This window comes from Chaetura pelagica, unplaced genomic scaffold (genome assembly GCF_000747805.2).
Source record: "Chaetura pelagica isolate M959 unplaced genomic scaffold, ChaPel_1.0 scaffold67, whole genome shotgun sequence".
Lineage (NCBI taxonomy): Eukaryota > Metazoa > Chordata > Aves > Apodiformes > Apodidae > Chaetura > Chaetura pelagica.
Window position 1 is genome coordinate 5236649 of NW_009954107.1, and position 24996 is coordinate 5261644.

General features: G+C 42.2%; 1 protein-coding gene across 1 annotated transcript in view; it reads right to left on the bottom strand.

The window, feature by feature from the left end:
* KIT (v-kit Hardy-Zuckerman 4 feline sarcoma viral oncogene homolog) overlaps positions 1-21900 on the bottom strand; it is a 36267-nt gene extending 14367 nt beyond the window's left edge. Inside the window, exons 1-9 of the mRNA XM_010002528.1 lie at positions 21886-21900; positions 21240-21522; positions 16581-16859; positions 13793-13929; positions 11018-11177; positions 7990-8179; positions 7182-7297; positions 1842-1956; positions 391-584 (exon numbers count right to left, since the gene is read on the bottom strand). Of these exons, the coding sequence (XP_010000830.1) occupies positions 391-584; positions 1842-1956; positions 7182-7297; positions 7990-8179; positions 11018-11177; positions 13793-13929; positions 16581-16859; positions 21240-21522; positions 21886-21900 (1489 nt within the window). The remainder of the gene's footprint in view (positions 1-390; positions 585-1841; positions 1957-7181; positions 7298-7989; positions 8180-11017; positions 11178-13792; positions 13930-16580; positions 16860-21239; positions 21523-21885) is intronic.
* Positions 21901-24996: the final 3096 nt, after the last annotated feature.

Genomic DNA, 24996 nt, shown 5'->3' on the forward strand with positions numbered 1-24996 from the left:
GCTCCAGGCAAGTTCAGTACCACATTTTTCCTGATATTCTGTAAAAACATTTTAAAAATGCACTCTTGCCTTGAAAAAAGTGATGGCCTAAGTAGTCAAAACAGGCAAGGAGAGGAAAAGGGAGAGAAAAGGAAAGCCAGTAGGATGCTGCAGGTGCTGCACTGACAGAGTAAAGCCCCAGATACCTGCTGCACTGCAGATCTGGAGCTGTAAAATGGCAATACCACAATATTCATTGAAAAATTAAAGCAATGCTTTGACAGACAGAACACGTAGCTCAGCCACAGTACCATAAACTTCCCTATGGCAAAGGTAAACCACTTAAAATCCTCTTACAGAAAGAGCTGAATGGCACCCATGTTTTATGGTCTCATTCACTCCAGCTGTTACCTTTAATAGCAAAATTGAAGAAAGCAGAGCTCCTGTCCCCATTGCTGGAGGCCTCGCAGCACACGGTGCCAGTGCTACTGAACATGCTGGCGTTAATGGTGCTTTCAACCAGGATTCGTTCAAATGAAGGCACTGATGAATTGGTGTAACTGACTTTGACATCCATGGGGGACAGTGTCGGTGAATCATAACACCTGGAAGAAGCAATACGGACCATTAATTGCCATGGATTGTTACTTGGAATGCATGACAGGTCCTGCTGCTGGTCGAGGCAGTCACTGCCAGACCGTCAGATAACGAATAGCACTGCTCTACAAAGGGATTCAGCTGAAGATCTTATCATCAAAACTTAGCTTACTCATGATTTCTTGTTGTCTTCTACATAGTGACGGAAACAGACACATACACCAAGCCTGATCTAACTGAACAGGATGAGGTCTTTGTGTTTGCTTTTGGCTAGAGATATCTACAGGCCTGTAAGCCCACTATGGGTTTTCTACTGCTCAACCTACATCTCCAGCATCGGTTTCAATCAGTTATGTTCTCTTACCTACTCCTGAAAACTTCCCCTGAGCATCATTTCATTACAGCACAAAAATTACATTACATACATACTTTATTACCAAGTTTATATGGTATCAGAAAACAGTTGCTGCCTCCCTTTCCTTCCTAAGAAACCACCCATGAACTACTTAAAAGTCTGCATTCCTTTTTTAAAATTAGCTGCAGTGTTAAAAATGTCACATATTTACTACATGAGGGCACATAGAAGACAGTATTTTTAAAAATGGGGAAATAACAATTATTTTCAGCATAAAACACAAAATGCAGATGGGAGACTCATGACTTGCTAGCATGAGATCTACAACCATTGTGGAAGTCAACAAATACCTCAAAACATACTTCACAAACGCTCACTTCACAGTGAAACTCTACAATCTTTTTAGAAACGTGGTAACTAGACATGAGGTTTTATTCATACAACTGCAGACTTCTTTAGTTGTCGTCTGCTTTATGTGAATACAAATCTAATTACCTTTTGTCTTGAAAAGGTATATCATTACACAATAAAACAAAATATAACAACCATATTCACAAGTGATTCTGTGATTGTAATTCTGTGAAATCGCATACAGAAAATGTGTCACTTGGAGCAAAACCAATACAAACCTTAGCTAGCTTACAGCAGGGCAAAAGTTTGTTTTTTTTCTTTTCTGCAGCAGAAAATGTTAGTTATTTCCCTTTCAAGGATGGAATTCAAAGGGGAATAATGAACTGTACCCCTACCTTCCCCTCAAATCACTTCAAATAAAGCAATGATGAAAATTATAAAAACAGTGATGCAATATTTGAATGTAATTGTTACAGAGTCGTTTTATATTCTTAATTTTTAATTCTAAAAAGAGTGTGCTACATCTAGAATAACCTGTGGAGGCTCTGAGTTAACTCACCTCTGCTCGGTTCCTGGGCAGAAATACCAGTATATGGTGGGGGCTGGGAACCCAGCTGCTACACACTGAAGAATACCATTGCTAAGTATATCCAAGGTGAGAATCTCTGGTTTTGCTGCAATAAACACAAAGGAGAGGCACATATTAGGGGAACCCAGCATTTGCATTGCCACTTGCTCTTCATCCCAGCAACTTCTGTGTGCATCATTATCCATGAAATCACTCAGGTGAACGGAGCTTTGCATATTCAAGGGTGTCTAGGTCTGAACTGGTGTCCTGCAAGCACTGACCACCTGTGATAACACCAGTTTTGAATGATTGGGCTGGGCTTCAAGGAGAACACCTTAGCTCCACTGACCTATTTGGTTTGATGAAAAGATCTTAAACTAGCAAAGCCCAGAGCTTAAATAACCCAGAGAAGTGTGTGCCTGGAACAACAGTGCGGTTCCCATTCCTGCAGAGCATGGCTTTACCTGCCAGTAAAAAGGACAGTTTCTACACAGTTACAAGCATACTAAATCTGTCAAACCACATCTCTCTTGCATCTGCCCTGTGTGTTAAACATTACCACAGCAGCCAGAAAAGGAACTACTGTGCAAGACAACCAGTGCAGATCTCCCCATCCCCACAGAGGACATATGTCCCTGTACTACATTGCTACCAAAATGCTGGATTGCCTGACTCTCTGAAACATTGCCCACAAAGGAAGCTAATATTTGGCTGAATATATTAGCTTTCCAAAAGATAATTAATGATTGCTTTGGTATTTTAGAAAGCAATCTGGCCAGCTGATGCATCCCATAGTGTCCCTACACTGGAGCTGGTCCTGCACTTGGTTCAGGAGCTGCTGTCTCAAGTATGGCAGGAAACTAGAGAGATCAGATGGCCTTTACAGTCATTACTTCAATAGCACAGGCCTTCAGCTTAGGGCACCACTAAGAACAGCAAGATTTATTTCTTGGAGAAAACTGAACTAGAGGCCTTATTTTCCATAATTATCTTGGTTTTCCTGCAAAACTACCCCCAAAAAAGTTAATGAAAAAAAGAGACTATATACCAAAGATGCTGCTCACCTGACAGGTACAAGTTAAAAGTCCATTATCAGTTCATATAACTTTACAGAAATGTAAGATGAACTGCTAATACTCTAGAAAGTTGTGAAGCTCTACAGACTACAGTTGGAAAACACAGATTTATTTCAGATAAAATCCACATACAAAGACTGCACAGTGTTAATTTTTAATGAATATTCTACTTGCTGATTAAATTGGAGGCAATAAAGCACACATATTCTCAATCACATAGCATCTCTTCATGACTCATGTTACAGGAACCGAATGTTCTTTCATTTCTAAATCTGCATGTTGTGTTTTATGCAAACCACCAAGAACCAAACATTGTTGCAAAATGTTGAGATAGATTTTCAGCATTACTCATTTGGTGAGGAGCTTTCTGAGAGCACACAGCATTTCACCCAGCCTTAGTGCTCACAGACAGACATAATTCACATTGCTGAAGCTCCTATGAAAATGGTTGGATTGTGAAATTATAATTAGATAATCTGCTACCCATGTGAAACCTATTTGTTTAGGTATATATTATGTTTTGGGCAATGTTACAAGGCAATGTAACACAACAAATGAGATCAATTAAAAGTCAAGTACAAGAGAAAAAGGAACATTAAACCCCAGAAAAAAACATCATGGCAGATTTGGGCTGAATCTAACACTCTGAGTAAGGAAAAATAAAATGCCTCTATTAGTTGGGCTTTTTTTCCATTTTTTCTAAAATAACAGTGCAATAAAAGCCTGTCTACAGAGCCACAAGTCCAGGAGGACTCATCCTGCAGCAGCGGAGGGAGGTGAGACACTGGATGGTGAATGCCTCCAGCAGCCAGGCAGTGAGCACAGCCCTGGTGCTGTGGGATGCTGAGCTGCAGAAGCTTCCTGAAAGCAGCTGCCCTGAGAGCAGCTCTACCCATGAGGTCCCCAGCGAAGCACTGATGCAATGATTAGTGTGATCTGCCTCTGCTCAGGCCTCCCGGGCTCAGAGAAATTGAGGGATGCATTTCACTTGCAGCAGCAGAGTCCCCCAAGCCAGCACTCGAGGGGACAAAGGTGGCTGCTGCTCCCATCCCCCGGGGCTGTGCTGTTTGCTGCCTCGGGCCATGTGCACGTCTCAGCACCTGCACCCCTTTCTGAGCCAGAGCCCCTTCCTCACCCACCAGCACAGGGAGCGCTGGAGCAAAGATGGGCTGGCTTTGGGAAACAGATGCCAAGCTGTCACTGAGCATCTTCGTTTTAAAAGAGGTTTTATGGTGCTAGATTTTATGACTTTCACTGCCTAATTACCCCTGGTAGCAGACAGGCTCCTCCTAATGACTAGACTTTGCTTAATGTTTCAGCTTTAACCCCTTAAATATTTAATGTTTCATTACATTACTTGGTATACACACACATATAGCCTACCATAACCAGTCATTAGACATCTTAAACTTCTAATTTCACTATGTTTATTAACTGCTTTTCAGCTTTAATGAATGTTGATTCTCAATACAGGAAAAAGGATTTCTGAGTGGTCACTCCTATTTTAACTCAATACTCTTATGCATTTGCTTTCTATTGCTGATTTCCTTTTCTTCATCATTAACAAAGTAAATGCCTAAAAAGTAATATTTAATAAGTATTGTCTGTCATTGCAGTCAAAGAGAGGAAGCTTTCCTCCTAATGGCATATTTTCTGATTGGCACAAATCTGTTTATATTACCCCAGTGACTCCTCATTGGTTCACTGCAATGACAGAAAAATTGCTGAGCTCAGCTTCACATGATCTGTAACACCATGACCAGTTTTCTCTTTGCAGCTTGAGCCCAAATTCATGCATAGGTAATATTTTGTTGAGTATAATTAAGCCCAGATACTATTTTGCACTAAACTCAGATACTAGTTGAAAGATTTCTCCCCTAATAGCTAGACGCATTGTACCTTGCTACTCTGGAGATTTCTATAGTGTCTTAAGTGTAACTCAGTTCAGCATTCTGCTTGTCAAGTTGTAATGTTCTTTTTGGCTCCTAATTTCAGAGCTGCTTCCTTCCTCACTTCATGTCACACTTACTATGACTGACTACATTTTTTTTAAGCAATTCAGTATTGTTTCAGATTAGCATATGCGATTGCTAAATGTGTTTAAATCCAAGGCAAGTCTTTCAGCAAATGCTTCAGCATTGATTTTTGTTTACGTGAAGACATTCTCCTGATTATGAATCCTGTTTTACCTGTTTGATTACTTTCTGCTGATTACGCGTCCAAGCCAGACGTGTAAACATCATGAGCTACATCCCAGCAATCTATGCGAAATCCCCGCTGACAACAATGTCAGGTCAGGACACACCATTAGATAAGGATCTGTCACACCCACACATGACTCACAATGTCAAATAATATGACAGGCTGTCATGAAATTTGTGTTTCATACCTAAATGATCAGCATCTTACAAGCCACTGAAAACATGAGGCTATTTTTCTTTTAAAAAAAACTTAGATGGATCAGTTCATTTTGTCTCTTCTTTTCAAAATTAAAAAGTATTTGTAGGAGCTTAGCTAAAAAGACAAAAGAAACTCTGGAGTCAAGTGTATCAAATCCATCTGCTTCTGCAATATCTGCAGTCCACCCAGGGCCACAGTGCATGGTAACCTGGGCTCTGCTGAGACAGCTTTAAAGTCTTTATTGAATCCCAAGGCTGACCTTGGGTTTTTCAGCTTTTGTCAAGCAGCAGATTCCTCAAAAGTGGCAACAAGGACCTTAGCATTGAGAACTGACACCTTACGATGACAGAACTGTGGTGGCTTTTTGGTTTTCTGTTGGTTTGTTGGTTTTTTTGGTTTGGTTTGGTTTTTAAGTTACTGCCCTCAGACTGCTCCCAAGTAGTCTGCAGAGCCTGGGGAGGCCCATGAGCAACCCCTCGTCTCAAGCGTGGGTATGACCCTGCAAGTCAGAAAACACCATCCAGCCTCATCTGAACTGATGACTCCATGGGCAACCTGCAATTTCTCCCATTCCTTCTCAGAAATTAAACTTCTGGCTCAGTATTTTGTATCGCTAATCTGTAAAACAGTAGAGTTATCCCTCCTGACTGTAACCTACATTCACTGACGGCAGCAAAGGAGAGCTGAGGTCACCAGTGCCCCCATCTCAGAAATCACAGCTGGGAATGGAAAAGGCACAAGAATGTAAATGACAATATTCACAGACGAAGGAAGAAATGCCATGTTCTGAAAGAAGCCCAAGTGACATTTCTAGTCCCAAACTATGGCATAGCTAATAGTGATGCTACAAATGTTGGCTTTCAGTGATAATAAGAAGAATTCAGAAATTAGTATTTAGGATTTTGTTCATTCATGGAAGTCTTGACAGTCCTCTACATTAGCCTATGCCCAGAGAAGGACACATTGCTACTGAAGCATAGCAGCAACACAGAACTGTACTTGCAGCACATTCATTCATTTTTTATACAGTTCCTCCTGCTGGGCTTAAAGGCATCACTATCTACCTCGCCTTAGGTTCTCCAGTCTGCCTGCAGTCCCCTTCTGGCTTAATTTTCCTTAAGCTTGGCCTTTAGCAGCTGCCAGTATTTGTCTGCTGAGAGCATGAAATTCTCTACCAGGATGGCTCTGCTGTGAAGGACAGGGCTCCCTGAAGGTTTCATTCAATTCATTTTGAACTTTAGCTTTTGTCTTCAAGAATGCTGTTTGGAACTGACTAACACTCTTTTTTAACAACCATGTCCCAAAGATGACAGCACACGCGTTTGCAAAGCTATGCAGATTTCCCTAAAACAATGGAGATCTGTATTTTATTATTCAGAAGTATTTAGATGCCAAAAGGCACAAGTGGATAATTCTCCTGACAGGCTTTCAAACTCTGCATCCAATTTAAACAAATAAAGACAATTAATATCTTAACTTGACTGCCAAAAATGCAAATTATAATCCCTGTATGTCCTGCCGCACCTTAAATTATCAAAGGTTGATGGTACACGCTCACTTTTGAGATTGTGTTTCCGGGTGCTACAGAATTTTTCCTGTATAAACAATCTATCTGCTCCCCAGTAACCTCTGGAATATGCTTGCTAGAATGGAAGGTCACACTGGATAGTAGGTGGATTTGTGTAAATTCTCCACACTTTTATATCTTGACATTTAAATAGTTTTCCACCATGTGCTTCACTTCAGAAAGCCTCTCATATGCTGAACTGCACTGTGACATCTTGTGCATACATTATGTTGTATAAAATACAATGACTGTGATAATGAAATATTTCAGACTGTTCACTTTACTTACTTTTCACATAGACATTAAATGTTACAGAGGAGCTGGCATCAGAATTGGACACAAAAAATGTGTAAATGCCTCCTTCTGTTCCTTTTAATCGGGTAAGGTGAAGTTCACTTGTGTAACTGTAAAAAAAAAAAAATCATTACAGAAGCTCACAACTTGCAGTGAACAGGGGATTGCTGTATGGAAGCTAAGGAGTGAATTATTAGAGTGCAGTCTTTGTCTGCATACACTGTCCATGCCAACACTCTCATCTTGCATTACTTTGCAGGGCAGCATCCAGCAGTTTTGCCCCTTCTAACACCCAGATGCATGCCTGCATCACAGCTGAGCACCAGATCTGGACCCTGTGCATGCACCCCCACCTGCTCTTTTCTCACTGAGAAGGGCACCGAGATCCACAAACCAGGCCACACATGCTGGGTGCTACACTAGATTTTTGGAGGACCAGTGCTCAGGAGAGAACAGTGCACAGTGGAAATAAAAGCATAAGCTTTTGTCCAGAGCTCTGGGCTCTGCTGTGATAGTGCAGGGAGTCTCTACACATAAACAACTTTGCCTTCTTAGTTTTGCTTTATTGGGCAGGAATGGCATCTTGTAGGTGAGTTGTGAGCTTATGGCCCACCAGTCCAGCTCAACACTATTCCAAATCTAGGTTAGCAGACTTTGCACCAGTCACTGCGATAAGCCACGTGGGCCATGAGATCTTACATAATTACAGTTTTCCCACCATTAACACTTCCATCTTTCCTGAGCAGACACTAGTTTGCTGTTCCAAAGTGAAATTGATAGCACTTACAACCATCCACATTACCTGTTATTGCTCACAGTCTTGAACTTGACATAATGGTCTGATGAATTCTGTAATGTTTCGTTCATGTACATCCAGACTTCTTCCTTTGGTTTTGGATATGCCTCATATTCAACAGTTAGATTTCCATTTTGTCCTGCATTTATGTCTATTGTGGTATTCATTGTTGCAAACAAACGCACAAATCCTTTAGCTGATGGTGTAAGAGGAGAAGAAAAACAATTTCAGGGCCATTTAGAAGATTGTCAATACTCTAACCACACTTAGACTACTTCAATACCTAGTGATCAAACATCCAACTGTGAAAGAGGAAGCCTTATCTCCAAAGCAGAACTTGAACCCTCACCTGCCAAAACCAAAGCTAGTAGTTATATATAGCAATGAGGCACAGGACTTAAAGCAACCTTTAGTGCCCTAACAGAAATAATTCCATCTTCTGGTGATAAACAGCCTCTATTTGCTTTTGGAAAAATGCAAGCATGTGCTTGCCTCTACCCAAGTATTTACATTTTTCCAGAAATCAGAGTCACTAAGTGTATAGTACAAAAGAAACACTAAGCAAAAAGCAGGAGAAAATTGTAATTCATTACAATCGACTATTTAAGGTTACTTTGTCAAGTGTAATTAAGAACGACATTACAATGAAGCTATTAAGAACTGTAATTAGAAAAAAATGTGCTAAGTTCACAGGCCTGGATACCAATTGTCTTAAACTAAGGCTTGTCTGTTTATCTACTGCTGGGTCTTAATCTTCTGTCTGGCAGATACCATTTATCATTGCACAGTTCCATTCCAAAATATAATGTGGAGCAGCATCCTTACTGCAGTGGTTTTGATTTCATTAATAAACTCATCAGTTTCAGGATTATTCACTTTGAAAAGGCAAATTTTTCAGTCCTATTACGCAAATTCACATGGGAATTACCAGTCTGACAGGCAGATTGCAATTACAAGGAAACACATTTGCTGAGAGAGCTTGAATGTAGATGAAAAGTCAATCTCAGATCTCTGCTTCTTTCCACTTTCTAGTAATCAAACTGCTGTGGCCAGCTGGGCACCTGAGCTCAGGAAAACCAGAGCCAGCAGGGCTTGGTGAAAGCATATGGAGCTGCCAGAGCACTCGACAGCTGCTTCAGAGAAGAAAGGATGAAGTAAACTCACAGCAGGCAGGTATGTTCTAAAATGCTCCCCATCATGAGAAGAGAGAAAATGTTTTTAAATCCAGAAAGTGAAGATTTTTTGTTTCTTTGCAGAGGTTTTTTCTATTTTCTCTACAAACACTGGATTCCCAATGCAACCTAGACTCAAAATTGGACCCAAAAGCCGATAAAATTGTATGGTTGTGCTATTGGTCCCGGAAATGTGGTTCTAGAAACTGTTTACAGTTAGATAAATTAACTGTTTAAAAAAGTAATCAGGAAACTAAACAAAAAAAACACTCCATTATTTATTGTAAATCTTTTGGCTAACATTAAAGCCACAGGGATGTAGGATCTGACACAGCCCCAGGATCTCTCCCGTACACACCACATACCACCTCCCAGGACCCTGGGAGCTGGCACAGTTCAGGTAAGTATAGTCAGTTTGACAACAAACGGGGAAAGGCATTCAGGAGACAGAGTTTATTTGCTGTTAAGTCAAATGTGAGAGGGTGAGGAGATAAAAGTATCTCAAAAAGGAAATACTCTAGCTTTTCTGTGGCATTTTTTATTAAATACAAACTTTGTATTTTACTAAAGACAAACTTGTTGCTTTATTTTCTACTTTTTATAATGCTGTGCTTCATTTTAGTCACCAGACTTTCTGAAAAAAATCCTTTTTCAAGCCACATTTGCATACATAGTAGTCCTGAGAAATTCTGTAGTTATGAATTTTCCTCCTCATTTAATAAAAGCTTTCATATTGTTCTCCTTGGGGAAAAGATTTTCTTTCATATTTCACACTGTTTCGCTCTTTAACATATGAATTTATTATCTCCTGTAAAAAAACCCAAAAGATGAAACCCATCCCATCGTCATGAGCCCTGCCTCCTCAAACTGTGGAGCAAAGTTAAGGGCACTCAAGCCCCTGCCACTCTGCTGAAGATCTGACCTGCATAGGTCAAACACTTCTGTTTCTAAGCTACCAGGGAAAGCAAAACAAGCAATGTTGCAGAAGTATCTGTGCAACAGAAAAACAGATTTGAAAAGGAAGAAAGATCCGAGGCTACATGTCCCTCAGTTACTACACCCTTCAATGGGGAGGAACTGAAACAGTTGTAGCCAACTCTGCAAACTTCTTCAGAATTACCTTATTATGAACCACACCGGCATTTCCTTAATTGTCATCAATTTATCAAATTACCAAGTTTTGGCAGCTTTAAAATTCAAAAGGCACTGTGTGTCACCCAAGTTAATACACTGCAGATTCTAAATGAGTCTGTTATTAAACAAGAGGACGGAGGGAGTTCCCTCACTGTTAAGGGACACAAGCCAAAACCCATGGAAGTGATGGATAGTGGATTTACCGTGGGAGTGAACTCCAAAACGATTTCATGCTGTCTATGCATGCTGCAATGCTCCTCATGGCATTATTTTAAACAGAGGTACCTATACAGCTTCTATGCAAAACCAACACCAACCCATTGATGTCAGCAAAATTTCCTGTGCTTGGAAGGCTCGTGCTGACAAATTACTTAAGCATAGGGACAGTACCAGGCAAAGGTAAATCACTTGCTTTGTTAAGACTGGATTAAATTTAAAATTAAACCAGGAAGGATGAGACAAACCAGAGACATGGAAAAGAATTGGGTGGTTGTTTCAATAGCATATCCCAATAAGATGCAAAGGGTTGTAGAAATAAAAGTATCCATATATACCACATTTCCTGAGCCACCCCATATGGTACCTGTCAGCAATAACCTTTTAATAAAACAACTTTACTCATTGAGCTTTGGGGGGAAGGACAGAGAAGGAATGGAAGGCTCCCCAGTGTTCTCACTTTCCACCTCCCACTCTTAAGAAATGTTAAGATGTTTAGAATAACTATTTACCTAGTGCTTTCAAGGTTACTGTGGCATTCGTTTTTCCAAAAGGGTTTCCTGCTTCACATGTGAATTCGCCAGAATCATTAACTCCCACTGAACGGATGTTCAATGTTAATTTCCTTTCGTATCCATAATCACCCAAATTTCTGCTATTGCTTGTAACAATCTGTCGGTAAAAAACAATTAACATCTGAAACACTGTGTATGCAGCATCTTTGCTAGATAAATTAAAAATAGAAGTAATTATAACTTTGCTATATTAATATTCATAACTTTAAACCGGAATAATAAGCCAGCACGACAAACCTGTCACTAGAATCTCTCCATGCAAAACAAGTGTGTGATCAGCTGTCTTTGGGAGATAATGTCCTCTCCTAAGTTCTGTTCCCCCCCCTTATTATTTTTCTTTTCCTTCTCATGCTCCACAGTAAGGCAAGAATACGTGTGTGTGTGTGTTCATTGCTCCGAGATAGCCAAACAGAAGAGACCAGCCCAAGACACAAAGCTGAAACTCTTCTTCAAATATTTCAGTCATACAGAGAAAAGGGTGTTAATCCCAAGGTTAAAACGCATCTCACTCTGGCTAAGTTTCTAATGCTGAGGAAGGTGAGGAAGTGACAGAAGGTTTTATTTGCAAAACGACCACTGGGTCCTGACTTTCCCAACACTCAGAAGCTGCAGCGATCACAAAAAGTCATTGCAGTGCTGAAGTGTGGCTCACCATTCAAGTGATGCCTAAAAATCACTAAGGCCTCTACTTGTTGCAGGGCTTCCCAGTGGATGACAAGGGAGAATTGAAGGTGTTTCAGATTCATTTTAAACTGGGTTGCTGTATGCCCTGAGTCCACAGCATCTCCTTGCAGACATACTGCAGAGAAACCTGCTGGCAGCAGGCTTTACACAGCATCCTTCCTCTGGTACCCACTCTGATTCTTGGTCCATAGCAATTCAGATGTATTAATCCTAAAGGTAGCTGGAAACTTAATTCTCTTTTCAAAGCATTAAAAACATCATGACTCTATGCCTAGGCATGCACAGAAAAAAAATACATGCTTTGGGGTGTAAATTTCTGTGAGAATGCCCAGTGTGGTTGGAAAGAATGATAAATTTACATTGGTTAATCCAGATGCAGATGTGGACATGTTAGGATTTTCTGGTGAGATTATTTCAATTCTTGGAGATTTCAAGAGCTTCTAGATAAATCTCATCTTCCTAGTGCAATTTTGGTTCCTCCTGAGCTATAATAATCACAATCAGATTTGTTTTGTATTGATGTGCTTGCCCATAACAAGTCTCCTAATTTTCAAAAGTGGTGATAATTTCAGTCATATTTCTTTTTTCCTCTCTGCTATTCAGGACAAAAAGTAATTCTGCATCAATTTAAGCATTAATTTTCTTTATTCTGATTCAGTACAAAAATTAATGTGATGGTCAATGTTGAAAAGATAGTATCCCTTGTTATTTACCAGAAAGGACAGAAAGGTCAAAATTATTTGGCCATAAATACTTTCGTTGTGGCTTTTACTCATAAAATGAAAAGCAATAAAGTACAAAAACTTAAGGGAAGTCCCTGATTTCATCACACAGTGACAAAGAAAAGGGAGGAGAATGAGAGAAAAAATTCACTTCTTAGATGAAGGACATGCAATTGACCTTGGCACAGGACCAAAAGCCCCATCTGCATGTCCCACACTGCCTTCATGTCATTTAGACCTCCTCAGCACTTGGAGCTGTGAGGTGGGATTTCTGGAGCAGTGAGCACTTAGTGGGAGCAGCTCTTCCAGAGCAAGCAGATTAGCTAAGCATGGTATGACCAGCCCCAGGGAACAGGTCTCCCATTCACTGTTTGCCTGAGGAGATGTGATCTATCCAACTTCACAGCAACCTTTTTTTTTTCCTCATACACACATGGACTGTGAATTATGTATTCTGGTCACTACCATTAGCAGTAAAAGACGAGCCAATTCTCACGGGACTGTATATGGCACGAGTTACTAACAGGTCTCCACAAGGGCTCTGCATTCATTTGAATTTCAGGGTGTACCCAGAAGACCAAGAAGTGTCCCTAAGAACAAGCCAGTGCCTGCTGGTTGCTTCAAGGGCAGAGCTGGCAGACCGGGGGAGGGGGTCTCTCTGCCCTTCCCCTGTCCGCAGAATCGCTGTGCTGCTGGTAACAAACTCTCCTGGAGCACTTAGCCTGCCAATAATTCAATTTGGTGATGCCAGGCAGTAACTTCATCTATTACTACAGACAGAAGCCAGTTCACTGGTTCATTTTTCAGAACCTTCCCAGTTAGCGAGGCACACCACATAATTTCAATGAATTAATCATTCCTGCGAACACTTACTACTATTCCTGTCACATACAAGCCCATGGTAATTAGCAGGTATTTTACTGTTAATGATAACGACTAGAATATGTAATCTGCAGTCCATGTGTTGATATTTGCAGCTCCCATTGATTGCAATGTGATGTGTAGGCACTCTGTGCTTCCGTATTTAGGCAGCCCAACAGAGGTCACCTAAAATTCACATTGAAGAGCCTGACTTTAATTTCTGTTTGGGAAGAAAAGCCCCTGCAGATGCTTTTCTTCCCAGCCATCCAAATGGGCACAAGATAGTTGTTGATAGCCCATCACCATTGTGTGGGGTCTGGGACCACTGGAAATGCAGCAAATCCAAATAAATAGGTAGCATCAGGTATCCAAGATAAGCACATGGATGTCTACAGGGAGACTGTGTGCAGAGCTGAGGCAGACATGACACAGTTAAGGAACTCACCCCACTTCTGCGAGAAACCCAACTAGCTTGTACGCTACTATCCACATCCGTGATGATGCACGTAACTTCAAATTCTTCCCCTTCTTTGAGAAGCTCGTAGCTTTTGGATAAGGTGATGACAGGAAGAGTTTTATGAACTGGAAAACAATTTAGAAGTGTGTTAAAAATCAACAGACATTAACTTTCCAATAAAATTTCAGGTCTCTGAGAGGTATTCATGTTTCTTTAATGTATTACACAGTTCCTTTACAACGCACATTTCTGCTTCAGTCTCCCTTCAAAGTATGTTTAAAGTTAGATAATACTTGTTACAATGTGGCAACTTGCACCATGAAACTTGAACTATGTTGAATCACCAATGAGACAATTCATTCCACGACAGCTATTATAAAGTTGCACTCTGGAACCAAACACACAGTGAGGATCAGCCACGGAAAAATTGCAGCCTAGCATTAACTGCAACTTTTATTTACAAATACCTACAACTACAACGAAGGATAGTCCAACAGGTCCCTGAAAAGCCCCTGGTGGTCAGCCTAGGAAGGACAGGTACAGCTCAAGGACTTAAGAACACCTGCTTCTGAAAGCACCACAGCCTCTGCTCACAGTGATGGCTCACAGAGGCTGCTGGAGCCAAGAGCCTGGACAAGTTAATCACCCAAGGGGTCAGTGGTTACAAGCTGCCATGGGCTAGCTGTGCCCCTGTTCTGCTTTGGGGTGTCTTGTCAACAGTCAAGTATATGCCTCTTATCTTTGCAAAGCTCTTCAGCTCTTCCTCTGTTCACTCCACAGCTTGTTTTTCTGCCTTCCTCATCCTTTCTTCAAATTCTCCTCATTTATGAGACTCCAGTGAACTTCTCACTACAACTTTTAGGCAGGAAGACACAGTTTCAAACCGTGAATGCAACCTTATGCAACATAAGGCCTTCCAGATTCTCTTCCTGCCTCTGACACAGGCTTTGTAGTTGCCTTAGGTAAATTATACAAAACTTAGGAAAACATGACTCTTTTCAGCCATTCATACTTTAACAACATTTTCCTCAAGTTGCTGCAAGTGGCTACGAAAGAGAACAAAGAAACGTGTTTGTTCTCTTCAGATTTAAAGGCTCATATGAAAATCCCCCTCAGCTTTCAACAGTACCTAAGAGACAGGAGGAAGCTGGTGCAGAAGAAATGCCGTGTTCTCACCCATCAGAACATCTATGGATAATTTAAAAAAAGCCGTAAGGCCTTAAAGCCCCTCATTGTTTTGAGAAGAGCAGGACATATACACTCCCTGTGCTATCATAGTGTATGAGTATCCCTGCAAAGCACCGTGTTTCATGAATGCCTCTTCTGTCTTTCTGCATCAGAACGTCAGGCCTGGGGATTTGAGTGCCATGCTTATGATTACAGAGACATTACCCACCCAAAGGGTCTCCAACACATTAAATCCAAGGAGAAATAGGGAGATTTACCTGGTGAACTTGATAAGGCCTGAACAGTGCAGTAATTACAGCACTGACGATGACAATGCTGCTTTGCTGCTGATGGCATCCAGGAGATGCTTCCACCTAATACACACTTGCCTACAGATGGGGAATGCAGGCAGATCACTGAGGATCCACCAGCCACCTACAGCTGCCCATCATCAGTGAGACACTGGCAATGGGTGTCAGGTCAGCACCCTCTCATCTGAGCTCAGCAGTGTATGGAGCAAGTACAGACTTTTATCCCATTAAAAAAATAATATTAAAGAAATGAATAGTCCAATAATACAACATGCACTCTGCTATGTCAGATAAATGTCTGTTCTGTCAATCAATTGCTCTCCTTCTTTGGATGCAACAGAAAAAAATGCTAGAAAAAAACTTTTTGCAGAACAAACAACAGAGCCAGCACGAACAGACTTGATTTTTGTCATCAAAGGAGAATGCCAGAGATGTCTGAACTGATTAAACTGTTCTCTTGTCTCATAAATTGAGATTTAGTATTAATTAAAATTCACTACATCAGAGTTGCCAAATCACCAGGAAAAAAGCTTTTGCACTTTGTCACAGAAACTTTACACTTGAGAGGGTCTCTGCTGCCCATCCCCTGCCCCACCACTGGGGAGCATGGCACAGGGCTTTCTCACAGCCCCCACCACAGAGCAAACACACACCCCATCAAACCACATGGTTGCTCTTGTGACCATCCTCACTCATGGAGACAAACAAGGGCCCTCTTCTCCCCCAAGATGTGTCTCTCCACTGAATCCCTCTTCTTTAATGCCATAGATCAGTTCCTCCTGCTGTTACTTGTGGACAACAGGCATGTGAGTCATGCACCCAAACCTCCAGCTTGCCTGCGCAAACCTCTTCAAACCTCAGGGCACTGGTTTGTCCTCAAAGTTTAACAGCACAACCCACGTTCTTAGAATTGTGAAAAAAGGCACCTGGAAATCACCAGGAACAGAAAATAACAGCAGTCATGGCTAAACCTGCTCAGCACATCCACAAGCCATGTGTCACCAGAGGAACCCATGCTGCAACACAACTTGCCCAGTGCAAGCTTTCTAAGCCCATGACACTCCTTTGGACAGGCTGGAGAAGCTACAGGCACCACAGAGCAATCCCATGGTGTGCAAAAAACACCTTTGGTTTTGAGTAGGTGAAGACTTCAAAAGCCTCCAGAGAAGACCATCACCTCCAGCCTCCCCATTACAAGGTCAGGACACAAGGTGAGGCTTCACAGAACTTCTCACCAGCTTCTGGGAGGTGAAGGATAAAATCAGGTGCTTGACAAGAAGGCAGAAATCCTGTGTTACCTGGCCTCACATTCAGGAAAATCTTCTCCGATGTTTTCTCAACTCCATTGTGCTTGGCCACGCACTGGTAGCAGCCCTTAAAAGACCTCTGTACATTCTTGATGATGATGCCTTTCTGGGGATTGGGAATGAAGGTCATGTTTTTGGGGAGAGGTTTGCCGTCACATCTTCTCAGTGTGAAATTTGAAACATCTGGATCTGTTAGTGGGCATACCAGCAGGATGTCACTGTCTTCTTTTCCATAGATCAGAGAATCAACAAGGAAGAGCACGTTTGGATCTGTGAAGAAATGCAAAGACCCATCAGAGAAGCTGACATTGCATAGGGAACATCTGATGACCCTAACTCTGCAATTGGGCACTTATATCAAAGGAAGCTTTACATTCAGCCAATAAAACTCAGTATTACCCAAATTATGTTTACCAAGAGGCATTAAATTTTGTCCTAGAAGAGCAGCACAACAGGAGATGTGCAGGAGCATTAAATAGCAGACACACTAAAGAATCATGTGCACTAAAAATAATCTTACTGCTTTTTATGAGGCAGGCATATTGAGAGATGGAGCATTCTGCTACAGAGATGGAGATTTATTTTTTTTTCCTTGTTCAGCTCCAAAATGTCCCCTCTCCAGTCCCAACAACAGAAAACAGATTTTCACAGACCATTAAAAGTAATTTGCTTTTAGCCAGTGGCAGGGCTGTAAGGTTTCATGCCCACAGGAGGACTTTGAAGAAATTTATGAGCAAATGTAAGTTGAAAAGCACCTAAATTATGGTTTTCACTTCTGTAAAATACACAATCTAAATGAACACACATTGCCACCAGAGGAAGCACCAAACAACTTCTCTCTCTCTCTCCCCTCCAGGAAAGCAGGGCTTATTTTTAGCCTCCTTAGAAAAAAAACTGGGCATACAAACAGCGTATCTGATTGAAAAATCATCATGCAATCTTTCAGAAGGTAACTTTTCTAAAGCATTTCATCTCAGCCAACCACAGCCCACAAACATACAGTACTTTGAACACATCTACAAGCAAAGTTGAAGCCCATGACAGGTGATGACCTTGAAATGCTAAGAACCTGGCCAGTAATAGTAAGCACAAAAATAAGGGTGGTATGGTAACAAACATTCTGTAAAAGCTTATTTCAGCTCCCATCTGCCCTCTCTGCAGAGTAGCATCAATTAGAAATGCAGAAACAGAGGGAAAAGTTTTCTTTCTTTTTTGCAAACTGTCTTCATACAAGCTGAATTATTAGAGACCAACAAACCATGGCTTAACAAGGAAGACACACAGAATTTGGTTAAGATGATGGACAACGTAAATTTGGTTTAAGTCAAGGAGCACTAGGCTAGAAATGAAGCATGGGACATTTACATAAGCAATTAGGAAATGCTAAGTCAAAAGGTGCTTATCACTGAACACAGAAGTTACTGACTGGTTTCCAGCTTAGAGTTAGGGTGTAATTTTAACCTCATTTGATACTGCTGCCCAAGAAGCCCTCACAAGCCAAAAGCTTTCAAGAGTCAGTCTAGAACTAGAGGATGGAGACTACTAACATATAAAAAAATAAAGCATGTCTGAAACAGGATCAACATGTGATGTTTTGCACACAGAGATACTTAGAGAAATCCTATGAATACTATGAATAGCTGCCACTCCTGAGCCAGAAGAGCATGGACTAAAAGAGCTCATCTAAATGTCCCTGCTGACAGAGACTTAACTGATTGGTTTCCTCTCTGTCCACTTTTTCTCCAATATGGACAGAACCAAGACACCCTCACTATGCAGAAAGTATGGCTCTCCAGGAAAAACAAAACAAAACAAACCCCCCAGTTTTTAAAATAGAAGAAAGGGACAAAGACCCATTTCACTAACATCTGAAATTGCATGGAAGGCCTTGGCTAGGGTAAGCAGAATTGCTGACGTGCTCCTGTCCCATCTTCCATCTCTCTCTAGAAGGGAGACATCATGGGGAGAAGATATTAAATGATTCACTGTAGAGAATTCAGGCACAAAGAAGCTGCTCAAGGGCATGTTCTTCCCTTCACTGCCTTCCAACCTAGTTACATCTTGGGTAGCACCTGCTTTCTGGACATACCTGAGGTTTCCAACACAAGATAGGGCGGTGCTTATCATTGCTTGCATCTGAAAAGACCTGAGATCAAACTCAAGGTATTTTCTCTCTTAAGTAGGTGCCTGAACTTTCTTGATCCTCCTCACTAAATTTCTTTGAATGTGGACACAAACTCCTTCTACAGGAGCAGACAAACTACCAACACAGGTATTTTCTGCCAAAGCAGGAAGGTGAAAGAGGTGTCTACAATCTGTCAGCATCCTTGGTCACCAAAGAACAGAAAATTTTGTTTTAGAAGATGGACACAAGAGATAAACAGCTGCCACCATTTTATGTGCCACTTGGGATGGCACAGAATCGAGGTTCTTGGTCCTCTTCTCTCTTCATTCCCACTGTTACAAAGAGAAGGAATATAGGGTGCTTCTGGCAACGCCACAAAGCAGCTAAGCTCATAGTAGCATCTTTAAAGTGACACATGATGTCACCAAACCACAGCCTATTGCAAAATTATGGCTAACACACACTGATTTTACTCCCAGAAACTTGTCAAAGTAAAGCCTGCCCATTTTACACACTGTTAAGGTGAAGAAATAAACAATATGTTGCATGAGGGCCAAACAACTTATATGATGCTTTAGTAATCGTGCTCAGTGGGAGTGTTGCCTGCTATCCTGAGGTGAAGGAGTCCCTCAATAATAGAAGGCACAAACATCTCAATGAACACAGTTGTCTGGGTGTCCTGGTTTGAGCCAGGATGAAGCCAATTTTTCTTTTTACTGATTTTTTTTTTCCTTCAGTAAGCTTTCTTGTAACTAGCAACAGTGTGTTCTGCTGGGCTGATAAGACAGTGGAATGTTTTTCTAACTACTGAGGCTTCAAGGCTGCACCTGCACTCTGCCGGCTCAGACACTATGGGGAGATCTGTGACCCCCCCGTAGGAGGCTGAGTTAGGCAGACAGCAAAATTGGCCAAAGATATTTCATTCCATATATCTACGTAAGCTCAGAGGAAGGTCAGAGATCACAGAAGACAACTTCCTTCCTTCTTCTTCTTCCCTTCTCTTCCGTCCATGGCCGGTGTCCAGGGAGGACTCTGTTCATCCATCACTGTCGACCCTTAGGCTCGAGATCTCCTGACCCCCATAACTCTCTGCTTTCTCCAGCAGCAGCTCCGGGATTCCTCGGGACTCTTCCCAGTTCAGGGAAGTGCTGTGGGAGTTGCTGGGGTGGGGGGAGGCGAGAGGCTTTTGCCCATACCTGAATATATCTGTATATAATTGTATATATTTTCTTGTATGATTCATTAGTGTTTTAATTAAAGCTGTGTAGTTTAGTTTTCAATCCAGCCAAGTCTCTCTCTTTTTCTCTCTCTCCTTCCCTACGTGGGTGGGGGGGAGAGGGGATCGAGAGTATTGTTGTCGGACCTAAGTCAAACTGTGACACTGGGATAACTAACAAGACCTTCAGGAAAACAGTCATGACAGAAAAAGTCAACAATGTTCATCAAATATAGGTAAAATCCATGCCAGACTTCCTTTAATCATGGTCTCAGAGAAACACAGAAAGTCAAGAAAATGCATCCATGTAGCTACACAGCTATTTGGACAACTCAGGAGCAGCTAAAGGAGCGCTTCCGTTGTGTGGCCACTATGTCAGGTATCTTCCCTTGGGAAAATACTCTGCTGTGCTGGTATCTCCCTGACTTGGAGAACAACATTGCAGTAACTCTCAAAGGATTGGCAGGGTTCAGAGAAGGCTCTCTGAGACAAGCCCTTTTGGGCCAGGAAAGTCGCCTCTTAAAAAGTGGGTGCTGTAGGGACATTTTTTCATCAACAGGGAAGAAAGACCATCAGACCTATGTGAAGGAGAAGCAAAGTAATTGTCTCCTTTTAAAAGGAAAGGGAAAGCCAGGCATGGGATACTATCAGCTGACGATGTCACAGATCAGGAGCCAACAAAAGAAGGGAAAAAATCTGAAGAAAACACGGCACAAAGAAGAAGGGTAATAAAGGATTGCAAAAATGTGTCCAAGTAGAGGCACTTTTTTCCCATTTGAGAGGCTTCTGGTCACTCACAAGGCAGATCGGAGCTGGAGGCAGAGGAATCATTGCTGCCTGCTGAATTAAGCCTGCGAGTGCAGGCTCAAAAAGCCAAATCCTTTAGCTAACTGCCTCAGTAGATCAAGACCTTGGGACCAAACCTTACATGACTCCATACTGATGGATAGCATGGAATTAAAAAGACATTTCTACATACTGCTTGCTTCCTCACAGTACAACTGACTCATGCAACTGATCCAGGTCACTTAGCTAGCTTCTAGAAAGAGCACTCGGGTATATTGCACTGCAAAACAACAGGGATGCAAAGAGAAACTCATCTGGAACTTTGGTCTAGTGAGAGAGGCCATTGCAAGCAAAGGTGGGAGTGAGTTTTCTTTCTACTGGTCAGGAAAGAAGATTTATTCTATCAGACTGTGTTTACCCACTGCACCTCAAATTCATTCTGTCCTCCAGCATTTACTGTCCTAATATTTTAGGAGTATGAAAGGGAAGGGGGAGCAAAAATAATGCTTTCATTGATATTTACCTTTAACAAAAACATAAAAAGAGTTGACAACATCCTCTTTACTTTTGCATATGTATCTGCCTATGTCTCTGACTGTTGTGTTTTGGGTGTACCACTCTTTGACATTGGAACGCCTTGCTTTCGCCAATGGGTTTGAGTTCTGGAAATGCCAAGTCACAGGTCCCTCCTTGTTGCACCTCAGCCTTAGTTCCTCCCCTTTATTCACAACCAGTGAAGATTCTTCAGGGTGCAGTGAACCACCTGCAAAAACAAAAAACAAAAAAAGAAGCACAAAATACAATGCCTGTCAACACAACACTGTTTTTTCTTTCTGTAACAAAATTGTTATAGTTGTATATGTGCAGTTAATATTTTGGGAGTTATTTCTTAAAAATACTAAGCTGCAACGGCACTGTACAATTCTGCAGCCATCTTCTGGCTTGTAAAACCTTCAGTCCATGGAGCAAATAACCACTGCAGATGGAAACTTGCCTTTAAAGAAACATTTGTAATTAGCTTCAGATGCACCAGTTTTGGATTTTGAACAAGAACAGACCCAAGCTATTTAAAAATTAAATTCAAGAACATATGAGCCTGATTCTACATAGCAGCACTTTTAATCATTCTTTGTCATTTACTCAGAATGTTGCCAAGAACTAAAGTTTACTTGCTCAATAGTCATCTCTTTTAAACTGCTCTCATGTATTCAGAAGCTCCATTCACGCTCTTAGAAGCGTCCAGTCTAATGAAGGCAGCAGTACATGGTTTCCATGCTTATTCACTTCTTTAGATTAAGTGCTAATTCGTAGTTTCTTACCTCCAAATAATTTCATGCAAAATATTCTTCAAGCTTCCCACCCAGTGCTACCAAATTAGTTTCAGTGAAGCACAAATCTCACAGTCACCAGAGCTGCTCTAAATGATCTCTTAGCTTCTTTTTCACTGAATGCACCATAACACAACTTTTACAAGTTTTAAGAAAGTAAAACTATGTAAAATGAGCAGCTTCGACTCAAAATAACCAACCACTTCCCAACTTAAACTGAAGACTTGAAGAAAGAAGCACATTCAAGTCAAGCAGTAGATTGCTGAGTTGGCACAGCCCTGATCTTAAAGTCTTAGTGAATCTACAAAATGGGAGTTCACAATCAAAAATGCAGAGAGATTCTTACTACTATGGACCTGCTGAAGAAGAACTGGGGCGCTCTTGCAGGAACAAATCCTTCCCCTGACAGAGTAGCTGTTTAGTGCTACAAGTAATCCTTAGCTTACAATAACTGTGCTGTTAGTTGATGTCCCTCTCATGTGAAGCACAGTTGTACAAGACCGTACAACATCCATATGTAGTAGCAGAGTCATGCCACTGAAAATACTATTTGCATGCAAAAAAAACACTCTGCAGCTCCTTTCAGAGGCTGAATTTCCCTGCCCACACAGATAACAACAGACCTTCCAGCAAAACAATCGGATAATTAGTTGGGATGAGGTTATATACTCTAGACTTAATTGACTCATCTCACAGCTTTAGTTGTTCTTAAGGTATTTACTGGGTTAAGATCAGGTCAGGTAACCCTTCTTCCTGACAAATCCAACACAGAGTAGGAAACAAAGGACAGTCAGACTACCTGCAGAGCCTAATTACTTCATTTATGGTCTGGGTTTTGGAGTGAGCTCCTGTTCTCTCCGCATCTCCCTTGGATTCAAATGTATTTATCACTGCTAAACCCAACAGGAAGTAATTTTTCCATCGTCACCAAAAATTTTCCACGAGGTCCACTAACCCTGCCTATACACTTCTGTGACTGAATGCATAAAAAATTGCTCTAGAAATAATAATTGCTAGAAAAATTCAGAAAAAAGTCCCCTTTTAATTTCATGTCTCCTGCCTCACAGTACAGGTGTGAGCCAATGATTTGATATTGCAGCTCAAACATGGAGAGTGAAAGTCCAAGGTCTCAGAAGCACAGTTCCCAGCCAGCAGTGGCTTGGCTGGCAGGCGAGCTGGAAAAACACTTTGCCCTGGACATGCCTTGCCTGACAGCAGGTTACAGGCAAGGAAACCTCTGATTTGCAAACCCCTCACATCAGAGCTAGCAACTTTTGGCACCCAAGAAGGCAGAGGGCAAAGACCTTCCTTCATATGGACATCTTTGGAAGACTTCTCTGCTTGCTTCTCACAAACCATAGGGTGCTTCAAGTAACAAATGAGATGAGTTGCATGAAATAGCAGAAGTGCAGTGTGGTATACCCACCCTGGCACTAGGTGCTCACATGAGTGAAGGAAGGCTGGGAAAGAAGAGCAGGAAATCCTTCACTGCCATCACTCTCTGCCTGCAGCAAACAAATTCTCAGCCTGGGCCCTGCCAGGAAACATGCATATGTGGCCAGGCTGGGATGGCCCCTGCTGCCCATCCCTGCCCCACCACTGGGGAGCATGTCACGGGGCTTTCTCACAGCCCCCACCACAGAGCAAACACACACCTCATCACACGACAGGGCAGCCCTCCTTCACCAGCACAAGGAGCCGTGCTGGTGCTGGCCTGCCCTCAGCTCCCAACACCTGCCATGGAAGAAGCAGCAGGGAAAAGCACCCAGCCCCCTTGCCTCAGCTGTCCACCTCTTCCTCCCACCACAGCCCCCCCAGCACAGCTGGCACGGGGCATCTCCAAAAGCTCAAAGCCAACCAGACCAGCCCCTACCAACAACAAAGACCCACTGGGACCCCTGGGCCACGTGAGCAGCAGCACGTCTAGAGCCAGCAGAAACTCCTGGCACACAACCCTGCTTGTGCACGGGCAGGGAATGTTCCCTCCCCAGACCTCACTGCAGCCTCCGCATCACACACTGGCCTGGGCAGGGACACGCTCCCACAGCAGCCACGGGTTCCTTCATCTCAAGAGATCAGAGCTACCTGGAGAACAAACTCATTTCCCTGCCCCTGAGGAAATGCCAAGCCAGCCTGGCTTGCTTGAACCACTTCCTCCACTTCTCTTATGGGTAGTTCTACCGTGGATTAACCACACACAGGGTGGCCATGTGTGTGACCAAAATGCCCAGACCAAACCAGCCTGTACTGTACTGCACAGCCAGACATTGGGCTTTCCTCCTTCCCAAACCCACTTAACCATCCAAGCCTGGTACACAATGGCATGTGAAGGTCAAATCTAGGGTATCACCAATAGGTTTGTAGAGGAAAGAAACACATTGGAGACAGCAGTGCATAAATTGATGTCATAACTGACCTACTAAATGGGTGTGGATCTGTCAAACCCTACACATCGCTGCCATGTGTGCAAATGCTGACAGGTGTTGAAGCAACAAACCCTTCCCCTTCCCAGGCTGGCTCTGTAGTCCCACAAATAACCATTGCCACCTGCCCCTCTAACACATAGCACAGTACTGCACAGTGGGACTGGATGTATACTGTGTTCAGCTTTGGGCCCCTCACTACAGGAAGGACATTTTGGTGCTGCACCATGTCCAAAGAAGGGCATCAAAACTGGTGAAAAGTCTAGAGCGTAAGTCTTACAAGAAGCATGTGAGGGAACTGGGGTTATTTAGTCTGGAGAAAAGGAGGCTGAGGGCAGACCTTACCACTCTCTACTACTACCTGAAAGGAGGCTGTAATAGGGTGGGTGTCAGTCTCCTCTCCCAAATAACAAGCAACAAATTAAGAGGAAATGGCCTCAAGTTGTGCGAGGGGAGGTTTTGATTGGGTATTAGGAGAAAATTATTTACTGAAAGGGTTGTCAGGCACCCAGGGAAGTGCTGGAGACAC